The sequence below is a fragment of the Lissotriton vulgaris genome, chromosome 2_1 (genome assembly GCF_964263255.1).
Source record: "Lissotriton vulgaris chromosome 2_1, aLisVul1.2, whole genome shotgun sequence".
Lineage (NCBI taxonomy): Eukaryota > Metazoa > Chordata > Amphibia > Caudata > Salamandridae > Lissotriton > Lissotriton vulgaris.
This window is the reverse complement of record NC_141687.1, coordinates 557,596,476-557,608,665: the sequence shown is the minus strand read 5'-3', so window position 1 is coordinate 557,608,665 and position 12,190 is coordinate 557,596,476. Positions and strand designations below refer to the sequence as shown.

The following is a 12,190-nucleotide window of genomic DNA, read 5'->3' as shown; positions in this document are numbered from 1 at the left end:
CCTCGGAAGCTTGTTTCCGGTCCAGGGAAGACATGGCTTGGCAGTTCGGGCTGGACTGTTCCCATGAGGCACAGGGTCAGACTGATTTGCATATAGCCATGTCTGAACAGGGGTGGCAGTGTGGGCTAAAGAACGGTGATGGATTAAACCCAGATCTTTTGACTGGGTGTGAGTGTTTGATTGATTCAGATGCTCCGTCCATCACCACCCCCTTTTGTACCGCTTTTGGCCGCCATAAGTGTGGCAGGGTATGCTCAGACGTGAGTCCCTTGCTCACTTTGCTACTGGATTCAAGCAAGCCGGGCTGAAGACGGCTGGAATGCCAGAAACCGGTCCTCGGAAGCTTGTTTCCGGTCCAGGGAAGACATGGCTTGGCAGTTCGGGCTGGACTGTTCCCATGAGGCACATGGTCAGACTGATTTGCATATAGCCATGTCTGAACTGGGGTGGCAGAGTGGGCTAAAGAACGGTGATGGATTAAACTCAGATCTTTTGACTGGGTGCGAGTGTTTGATTGATTCAGATGTTCCGTCCATCACCACCCCCTTTTGTACAGCTTTTGGAATAATTATCAGGCCTTGGAGTGTGCACAAACTACCCTAAATCCTTGTTCTCTCTGCTCTCCCTATGCCCAGTGGGCTACAAGAACTCTTATACAGCGTTTGCTGAGGAGCTAGGCGATCTTTGGTGTGTGCTGTGGGTTGGCTCCCCCCTTACTCCTCTTCTGTACATTACTTGAATTCTAGCTATCATGGAGGATTGATAAGGAGGAAGTGGCCACCCCTTCCTTGGGAGATAATATTGAGGAGGCGCCGGACGCTACCATCCAGGAGTCTGTGAATAATGCCGTAGAGAAGGCAGTCCCTGGGACTGTGCAGCAAGCGTTGGTGGCTGCGTTGAAACCGATAACTAAACAGCTGGAACGTTTTGTCAAGCGTCATGGCTTTACTACCCCTACTGAACCAGCTAAAGATACCACTGATAGTTGCCCTCAGGCAAAATCCTTGCCCTGTCTTGGCTTCCTCCTTCTGGTAAGGCCAAGCGTCCTGACACTGATACGGACACCGATACCACAGGGACTGACACCCCTGACGAGCCTCCCCCGAAGAAAAAATCTAGTAAAACTAAACAAGTGGAGTAAGACCTATCCCAAACTATGTCCACTCTGTTCCCCTTCAACCCTGCCGACATAGTCCACCCTAGTTCTTCGCACTGGGCTCCTGCGCCTGAAGTCGCGGCGTATCTACATGACAATCTCTGGCGGAGCTTTGACAAGGAGGTGTGCAATAGATTACGTTCAGAATGCCCCAGGCCAGACATCCCTGACTAGGTTGCGGAAACCCCAGATATAGACGCGAGCTTGCTTACATTCCTCAAGAAGTTCGCAAAGGACCCTAAGATAGGGCCTGGCGAGGCTGCCAGGACAAACTCCTGGATGTGGCAGGCCCTCTTGCTGAGATCCTCGCAATGGCCCTACAGGCGCAAGAGTCAGGAACTGTGGTGGACCCAGACGTACTGGGTGGGTAGACCCAGCGGGCCGCATGCCTCTTGGGAAACACTAATTGCGCTCTATTTACGGAACTACAGAAGTCACTCCTCATGCGTATGGATTCCAACCTCACTGAATTGGCGACAGCGGAACCAGGGCCCCTGGCAGAAGGCAATCTCTTCAGAGAATGCTTTGTCAAGGATGTTTCCAAGTAGGTGGGCATGTTCACCACGTTAAAGCCCGATCCTGCACTAAATGTGTCTTTCAAGATGGCCTTTTTCGACAGGCCAGGCGAGGCAGAGGACACTCCCCAGGCCGTCAGTTCTCTCAAGGTCCTCAGCGAGGAGGCTACTCCAGGGGCCCTGGAGAGTGGGATTCTACTTGTGGGGCGACCTTCTACCCCACCAGACAACACTTCAACCAGAGGCATTCCCATAGAGGTGGACACCGAGGAGACCCCAGACTCTGCAGGTAAGTGCTCCCGACAACTTTCTAATACCTTTAGGGGGTCACACTCAATTTTTCTATCACAATTGGTTTCGAATTTCTCAGGATGCATGGGTTTTACAAACAATTCAGGGCTTCCATTTAGACTTCTATCAAACTCCTTATCAGGACAATCGACACAGACAGCTTTCTTTTTCCCAACTAGAAAGCAATTTTATTGATTCCGAACAAGACGCATTGCTGCAGGAACACGCAATAGTGCATTGCAACGAGAGCCCTCACGGCAGAGGCCACAGGTTAGTGTTGAATTTAAAGGAGTTAAACCAGTTCATGACATAAAAACACTTCAAGATGGAGGGCATCCATCTTTTGGCTGATCTTCACAAGGAAGGATACGGTATGATCCGATTGGACCCTATCTGTCAATACCTATTTTTCACCCTCACAGCCATTTCCTTCAATTTCATTGGCGGAACCAGTGGTTCGAGTATTTGGTCCTTCCTTTCGGGCTCTCCTCAGCACCCTGGTGCTTCATAAAGGTGATGAGACCGGTGATAGCCTACCTACGAGAGCAGGGTATTCGCATGATTGTGTATCTAGAAGACAAACTCATCATGGCGCAATCTTTACTGGTAGTTGCACAGTATTTACAAATGACCATAACTACTTTGCAAAACCTGGGATTCGTGATCAACAAATCCAAATCAGCCCTTTCGCCCTCGCAGACCGTGGATTTTCTGGGGTTCGTCAAAGATTCTCAACGACCCAGTTAAGTCTTCCCCCTCCAAACTGAAAATCATCAGGAAGGAGCGCTCAACTTTGTTGTCCAAACAAACAGTCTCACTTAGAGTAATTGTCAGGATCGTGGGTCTTCTGGCTTCCTCCATACAGGCAATCTTCCCGAGTCTGCTTCACTATCGGGTCCTTCAGAGTTTGAAGATACAGAATCTTCAAAGAGGCATCTCTCACACGACTGTTGTACCCCTTACTCAAGAAGTGCGAGAAGAAATTCTGTGGTGTTAAGCCATGTGGAGGCATGGAACGGCAGAGCCAAATTCGCGTCTCAACCAGAGGTAGTTATAGAATCAGACGCCAGCCCTTGGGGCTTGGGTGATCGTTGTGGAGATATCTCCATAGTCGGGCGATGGTCACTGCACAAACTCGCCCTTCACATCAACTGCCTTAACCTCTTAGGAGGATTGATCGCGATCCGGACACTGTCACCTAAGCAAATCTCATGTTGCATCCTTCTGCGGATGGACAACATCTCAGCAATACGGTTCATCAACAAATTGGGAGGCACAAGGTCCTCCCTGCTTGCGGAAATAGTGAAGAACTTTTGGCATTACTGTCCAAGTCGTCAGATATCAGTGATTGCCGAATATATCCTGGGACAGTCAAACATAGTAGTGGACTGGAACTCCCGGCACCTCAAGGATTACAGGGATTAGCAACTACAACCACAGCTTGTCAGTTGTTTGCAAACGATCTGGGGCAGCTGCGACATATTTGCGACCAGACTGAATCAACAGTTGGAGATGTTCTTCAGCTGGAGACCGGATCTGTTGGCATTGGCGACAGATGCGTTCTCTCAGGACTGGTCCAAGGGCCTGAATTACGCCTTTACCCCATTCATATTGATTCCCAGTGTGACTACCAAGGTGTCTCGCCATCTGGCAGAAGTGATTTTGATAACCCCCATGTGGAAGTCACAGCCTTGGTTCCCAATATTATTGGAAATGAGCTGAGACTCCCCCAGGATGACTGTCATCCTGAACGACGCTCCAGGGCCCTTGTGGAGAAATGCACCCGTAGATGTTAGCGGGACAGTTGTCTCTGATGGCCTGGAGACTTTCAGGCAAAGATGGCAAATGCAGGGACTTTCGGACGCAGCTGCATCTTTCCTCAAGCAAGCCTGGGCTCCCTCCACCAAGAAATGTTATTCTTCAGCCTGGAAAGGCTGGGTTCATTGGTGCGTGTGATCTATCCCATGTTGTAAATTTTCTGTCTGAAAATGCTGGAGGGGCTGGCGTACCATTCAGTTAACATTTTTCGGTTGGCCATTTCAGCTGGCCATTCTCAGATAGATGGCAAACCAATTGGTATGTATACAATAATTTGTAAGTTACGAAAAGGTATTAGGGTAGCAAATCCACCTAAACCAAAGTATTCCTCTCTGTGGGATGTTTCTCTAGTTATTTCCATATTTGACAGATGACCAGATATTGACATGTTGAGCCAGAAACAACTATTGTGCAAGTTGGCTATGCTTTTATGCCCATCTGCCTGTCAACGCTCTTCCGATGTGAAAGCCCTGGATCTAACAGTTAGAGCATTTACTCCGGAAGGAGTTTCCTTTAACATTACAGCCAGAACGAAGACTTTGGGACCGATGTAGGTAATCCCAGATTACCGATTCTTAAATACCGAATCATACATTTCGGTATTTAAGAACAGGCAAATGGGATGTAGGTAATTTTACCGAAAAAATTACCGAATCGGTAAGTTTCGGTAATTACCGAATCGGTAAAAACCGATTCGGTAATTGGCATTCATTCCTATGGGCCTGGAGGCCCATAGGAATGAATGCCAATTACCGAATCAGTATTTACCGATTCGTTAAAAGGGGGAAACATTGAAGGGTGGTAGGGTCTCACTTTGACACCTTGTTGCACCCCTCAATTGTGTATGGGTGCACATGTTGCAGACATACATGCCCTAAGGGCATGTATGTCTGCAACATGGCACTGTTGGAAAAGCAAAAAAAATGCTTTTTCCAAGGTTTTCATTATTTACCACCAACTTGTAGCTGGTGGTAAATAACGAATCTTAAAAGGGGAAAAGCACTCATTTGAGTGCTCCCTACAAAGCAAAATCGGTAATTTACCGATTCGGTATTTTAAGGAATCTGTAATTTACAGATTTCTTATAATACCGATTCGGTAAATTACTGAATCAGTAAAATGCCCACCTACATCTCATTTTCCAAATACCGGTCGGTAACGGCCAAAATTACCGAATTTCGGGAGTTACCGACCGGTATTTGCCTACCTACATCTGGCCCTTTGTCACAATGTGTTGAATACCATGCTTTTCCTGGTAATGCTAAATTATGTGTAGTTCAATGTCTAAGGCTTGTGAAGAATGTACTAGATCAATACAACCCGATTGTGTGGTTCAACTGTTAATTGCCCTGCAAAAACCTTACAAACCGGTATCTGCGGCTACTATAGCCAGATAGTTAAAATCTGTCCTGAAAGAGGCGAGTATTGATACCCAAGTGTATGGTGCACATTCTGTGCCTGGAGCTATGGCCTCCAAAACCTTCATGTTTGGGTCTACTATTCAGGATATCATGCGGTCTGCTGACTGGTCCTCTGAATCAACTTTTAAAAGATTTTAGGAAAAACCTGTGGGTGATATAGCCTCGGTTGTATTTGATAAGCGGTAAACTGGCATAATCTGAAGCCTTCGGTCCTGTAATAGAATAAAAAATTAGCTAGCATTTGCACAAAGAAATTTAAATTCTATTAAGGACACGGGGCGAGGATTATCCCACCCGGTTGTATTACAATATTTGTAATGTTTGCCCACCTGCATGTATTGATTCTTCTGTTACGGGTTTCTTGTATTCCATTCCTTCCAGATTCGGAGAAGATGGAGTAGCAGTATTTCTAGTTAAGAAGATGTTAATGTTCCTGTTTGGTTCTTCCACGTTGGAGGATTTCTTTGGACTTGAGTTACTCTTGGGACTTTCCCATTCGAGCAAAGAAAGAGGCTCACGTAATGACTATGGTGGCTCTTATAGGATCAGACAGGAAGTGATGTATAACAAGAGAATCATGGGCTGCGTAGTGTTTTTTTTACATACAAAAGTTTTTGATTGGCTAATGCGAGTGGCAATAAAAAAGAAAGAGAAGCATAATCCTCGCCTCCATGTCCTTATTAGAATTGAAAATTCTTGGCGCAAATGCTAGTTAATTCTTTATTCTCAAATATCCTGCCACCGTTGCTCTTTACATGTTATTCACAGACTGAACCTACATCATGTGCGTATCCCAGTAAAAGAAAAGGTTAAGGCTGGAGCTCTTCACTCCACCCAGTGTTGCTTCTCTGGTGCATATAGGGAAATCGCACACCAATCATTATTTTGCATTATTCTGCCTAAGAAGGCACAAAGTAGTTAAAAATATAGTTTGGTACACTATTTTTATTTTACACAGTTACTTTTGAAAAACGCAGAGCACAAAAATACTGATCAGCATAAATATGTGGTAGTACAAAGCAGGGCACAAGTACTAAACAAGCATTGGCATAGCCAATAGGTCTCACCTTTGGGGCCTTATAGAGTTTTTGACCATGCAACAGTTAATGTTGTTGCACCACGGATATTGTGCTGCATAACTAAATACTTACAAGGTCCCAAAAGCGAGACCTATTGGCTATGCCAATGCTGGTTTTGGACTCTTACGTTGATGTCCCTTACACTGAGTCTTTTACAGGGAATATCTTTGTTAATTATGACTCTCTTCCCCAATTAGAGGTTATTAGCGGTCCTTAACTAATGTTTTTAAGTCACTCTTATAGAAAGGTTTATACAGAGACAGGGTAGGAGAGGAAGTGGACACACAGTGAATTATGGTTATGGCCACTGGAATTATGCAGATATGTTGCCAGTGTTTTCTACATGATTATGGCTTACCTGCAGTTGCCACGTAATTCCTCAGCTGCTGCATAATCTGCAGACTTGAACAAAAATGTTTCTATCTCAAATAGATCAAAAGTTACTCAAATAGCAGCAACACTTCTTGCAGTGAAATGGAAAGCTCTTTGCAAATATTGACTGGTCACTTTTAAATGGCTTATTCTTGTTTTTGGGTGTTAATCTGGCATCAATGAGGCAAAACCTTTTCCCAGACGGTGTTAACATGCATACAAATGACAAAACAATGACTTAATACTATCAAAATGTGCCGATTAGGCCACATAATTTAGTCAACCCTGCTGCATAATTTGGTCCTCCACTGCCATATAATTCCTGTGCCACTGATTATGTGATGCAAAAGCCTCATTCTCTTAGTGATGGCAATGTCCTTGTATATTGTACCTACCAGTATTATTCTTTTTTTAAATAAGGGTGGCGGGGACTCAATGTGCTACAGTTCGTAATAACAAAAGTATAAGCAATTGGTGCTTTCAGAATGTACCACACAAATAGTTTTCTGTGTTTATGCGACGAGGCCGGAGTTGAAAAGGCTAGCTTGATCTGGTCGAGTTCCTGGGCTGGGAGGAATGGGTGGTACCCACCTGATGGGGATGGGGATCTGCCCAACTCTGCGGAGGGTTCAAAAGCCGTTCTTAGAGACGCAAAGACATCGAGGAGTTGTAGCGGTAGAGACCGAGGTGAGTAAACGGCACGGGTAATCTGCATTTTCCCTGAGATTAGAAACACTCCCATTTAATCATCCTGTTAATGTTAAAATTCGAAGTTCAGTCAGTCGGACTGAAGCCCACGACTTCCGGCACAGACCACTGCAGCAATCGCATTAACCCAGCACGCTGTCTTCTCACTAGTTCTAGATATACGACGTCGCCTTTATAGCTCCGTCATTTTACAAAACATAATACGAAGTGTAGCACATTTCGGATGAAAAATGGAAATGCATCCTTTTTACTCTGAGAGCTCTCTGCGCCTGCTTTTTGTTAGAGATATAGAAGCTTAGTGAGATAAGAAAGGCAGATGGCGGCTGCGCTTGCGCACATGCACGCAAGCTTTAGGCCAGGAAAAGCTTGAGGGTAGCACTTCGAAAACCCCCTTACTAAAGTCGAGCAAGCAACGCATGCGCTGCTCTAGGTTCGACCTAAAAAAGAAGTGGGGGGACGCTGACGTCACAACAGGAAGTGACGTCACAAAAGGTGGCTTGCCCATCAGACTCATTGCCTCCCCTCGCTCACCTACGATTGCATCGGAGAAGCCAGCGAGTGAGCAGCGTTCTGAATGAGCTCCAATCTCGCCCCAGAGAGGCCAAAGAGTGAATGTGTGGCTCCATTTTGCCCCAGTACGAGCTCCTGGTAAAATAAGTGGGGGGACGTCGTCCACCCGCGTGGTACCCCGACTTGATCCCTGGGTACTACGAAATGTCTGAAAGCCTCTATCTCCTCGACTTCCATAACGAGTTTAGGCACCATAGAAAGACTCCGAGGTACAAGATAGGGGATGTCGCGCTATTTCCACGCTTCCGACCGTTACACTTATAGGAACAAATAAAAGCCAGGACAACATCGGCTGTCATGACCAGGCCCGACCAATGCCGGCCAAGACAGGACTAACTATGTCATTCTTCCACAGGAGAAAACGCTGCCGGCTCCAAACCGCACAACTCACGGCCATTGACAGACACCTGCTCCCCTCCGAACAGGGTCCCACGATGTTACTATACACCAGAACATGTGTGGACTCAACAGCCAATAAAGCACTGAATTTTTGGGAAGCGCCCTTGGATTGGTCGAATTACCACGTGTGCTCCAATAGTAGATCACTTTACACCAGTCCTTCCGAAACAAAACACGTACGTTATGTGTTTAACCATGGGATTGGCTGTTTGCGACCTGGAAGTACTAAACACCAAGGACTAAAAACAATCCATACTATTTCTCTAAAGATAATTAACTGTCAACGGACATTAGGCTGAATTTACGGACTGTCCGTGTAAGTAGGGCATGTGTGCTCACCTTACGTGATTTACGTAAAAGAAAACTTATTATGGGACTGTCTTGCTTATGATTTATCAGTGTACCCCGGTTTGCGACGACATCTCTTTATTGCCTTATCCACTGCTCACTGGATCTTAAATGAAAAGATTATCAAACATTTCTATCTGCTGTACCAAAAACGATAGGCAACATTTCACTTCTGTGTACACGGAAAGATAATGTGTATTTAGGTAGTGTACGTTTTTGTATGTTTTAGCGAGAGAAACAGTCCATTGTGTGTTCCCACTGTCAAACTTAACTTTGATGCCAGAGCAAACAAAAATACACCGTAGATCTAAATCAGGAGGCCAGAGAGACAACAATGAGTTTTACTGAAGGATTACTTTTAACCGTCACCATCATCTTGATAGCGCAGTAGTACATATGCATACATGCCAACATTTTAGGACAGGGGCGTGGGAGATTTAAAATAAAAAATCGGGAGAATGAAAATTCACCATTGACTTCTATTGTAAAAAAAAATGCAATTTCAGGCGTAAGACAGCTAAAATAAAGCCATTTTTGGCTTGAAAAATCGGAAGTCCCTCGCCGGAATCTGGTCTATTGGCATGTATGCATATGATAGATGCCAACTATATGTGCACCTCGGCTTCTACATGCTCGTTTGCTTTATGTCTTAATTTGTCCTCTCCAGGTGCGTTACGGTGTTGCGCCATGACAGAACGGGCCTTCCAGAACCCCTATCCCGACTTCAACCCCTATCAGCTCTCCGGTCACTTTGACTCAGCCGGCAGGGTGAGTTTGTGGATCGGAGTGAGTTGTGTTGTGTAGTATGCATTGCAATCAATTCACTTATAAATATTTGGCAAATATAGGTCAGAAATTGTTAAGTAAATATATCCGGAATTTGTATGTTTTGATGAATATTTTATTGAAGTAAATAATATAACAGGCCAACACCGCTTCGGCAACTCGGAACAGCTGCTGCATCAATTCAGTTGCTGCCTCAACTGATCACCGATGACTCATGGAGATTCTATGTGTCATCAGTGATATGACACGAGACAGCTCGTGACAATTAAAGTGCTACATAAACACAACACATCTTCCTTTTACAATTAGAACTAAAACAAAGATTCAATTTAATACAAACATTCTAAGCTGTAAACAAATACATTAAATATTAAAATACTTTCAATTAAAATAGTTTAAAATTCCTATTCAAAAATCCTATTCAGAATCTATACTACTATTATAAAGAGAGAACACAAACCTTTTGGCAAGGTAAACTCGGGAACCACAGCGCCAATCCACACACCCAATACATTGTTGTAATCCACAGGGTGTGCAGATGGACATAGGCTATAGAAAATAAAAAATAAGCGTAAATTAAAAAATATAACTTAAAAAAAAAGTAGTGCCCTGAAAGTAGCGCCGGCCGCGACGCTGACGGCCACGATGTAGCGCTGGCCGCAATGTACGTGATGACGATGAGGAGCGGCGGTGAAGTGAGGAGCTCGGGGAGGAGCGGCGGCTCAGGTAAGGCTCTGAAGCACGGGACGGGAGGGAGCCGGTGCGGGAGGTTGGCCCGGAACAACTGCGGTAAGGCTCAGGGTCTGGGGGCAGCATTTCAGGCTTGCGTGCACTCCTGCCCCCGCCCCCGCCCACCACAACATTGTCCGGGACACAGACAATGTCGTGGCGGGCCGGGGCGGGAGTGCACGCAAGCCTGAAATGCTACCCCCAGCCCCCTTCTGCCCCGGGCAATGCTGGGGCGGGCTGCTAGTCTCTAATAAAAACAACACACCACCCGCTGCAAAATACAACAAGGAAGTTTAAATCAAAGAAGAATTAATTTTATGTTATATAATCCTTTACCTAAACAGGATGTTTAATAACTCTCCCAAAACTGCTCACGGCAATGTCGACTGAAGACAAATCTTGATCATGGAAATCTCCATTTATTGAATCAATCAACTCTGTATTTTCAGAATTAGAAGAAAGCTGAGCGTGCACCTGTTCTGGCTCATGAAAATCCACATTTACTGAATCAATCAACTCTGTACTCTCCGAATTGGAGGAATTCTCATCCTGCACCTGTTTTTGACCAAGCCAATGAAAACTCCTAGAACTTTGATGACCCTGAGCATCAATTCTGTCATCTAAATTTTCCTTACACTTTACAATTCTTCCTATATGCCACACTTTACTGTCAGACAATCTGGCAGAATTAAAAAAAATATCAATTACCTTTAAAGGTATAGAAAATTTACTCTGACCTTTCCTTACTTTGAAAGGTAACTTTACTCTCACTACATCATCAACCCCCAAAACAACTACCTTAGTATTATGTTTGGAGTCATAATGCCCCTTATATTTGCCTTGATGTAACTCAATGTTTTCTTTTACCTGTGTTGGAGACCATTCCAACAATTTAGAATGTTTCATCCAGCACTGGTTATCTTTAGTAAATGGTAGTTGCCCCTTCATAATAGTAAAAGGACTAAATCCTGTGATAGTAGGAGTGATGCGATACATCCAAACCATTTTCTTGATCCCAATAATCCAATCTTGTCCTCTCAAATTAGCTAACTAAATGGAGTCCTTAATAACACGGTTAAACCTCTCAACCTCTCCATTTCCGCTAGGATGATAAATAAACGTGATTTTGTGAGTAATACCATTCCGTTTCAAATACTCATCCATTCTATGACACTTAAATTGAGCTCCGTTATCTGTGATTATAATTTTAGGCAAACCTTCTCTTTGGAATAATTCATCCATAAATTCTAAAACAGAATCTGAGTCTGCTCTATCTACAACTTTAATTTCAGGCCATTTTGAAAAATAGTCTACAGCGACTAAAATATACTTGTTGCTATCATCCTTTGAAATAGGTCCTGTTATGTCAAAACTTAAAGTTTCCCAAGGCATTTCCGGGCATTGGATAGGACATAAGGGAGGTGTGCTAACTTTCTGAGATTTATCAGAATTTAAACAAGCAGAACATTCTCTAACTGCTCTTTCAACTTCTGAACAAACCCCTGGCCACCAATACAGTTCTTCTAGACACTTCTTTGTTTTAACTATGCCTAGATGCCCTTTATGGCACAGTTGAATGATTTTTAATCTCAAATCCTTTAGAGGAATAATTTTCTCACCACGCAAAATATTGCAATACTTAAGGGACAATTCATCACGTACTTCCCAGAATTGTTTTAACTCCTCACTCAATGTATTTTTACTTGGCCAACCATTTACAATACACTCCTTCACTTTGACCAGAAGCTCATCCTTTACTACACTCTCTTCCCATTCTTGCGGACGCAAAGATGAGTTACGGACTTTCCTTAAATCAATAGCAGCAACCTGTAAGTCATCCCAACTTTCAGTGGAAGACATTAATGGCAATGGTAATTACCTAAACAATCAGCTACTTGATTCTTTACGCCAGGAATGTAAGAACGTGTGTATCTATAATCCAACAACCTGACTGACATCCAGGCAATCCTTGGAGAGGCATTTAATAATCCGTCTGGA

The 12,190-nt window shown here is 44.3% G+C and overlaps 1 protein-coding gene across 3 annotated transcripts in view; it reads left to right on the top strand.

Moving 5' to 3' along the window:
• The window catches only part of LANCL1 (LanC like glutathione S-transferase 1), a 639,396-nt gene that overhangs the window by 85,862 nt on the left and 541,344 nt on the right, over nt 1-12,190 (top strand). The window contains exons 1-2 of one of the 3 annotated variants that reach the window (XM_086955554.1): nt 8,527-8,645; nt 9,345-9,445. In XM_086955554.1, coding sequence (XP_086811680.1) covers nt 9,365-9,445 — 81 coding nt within the window. In that variant the 5' untranslated portion in view covers nt 8,527-8,645; nt 9,345-9,364. Of the gene's footprint in view, nt 1-8,526; nt 8,646-8,861; nt 8,881-9,344; nt 9,446-12,190 lie in introns of those variants that run through there. The other 2 variants (XM_086955556.1, XM_086955555.1) reach the window with 2 other exon arrangements.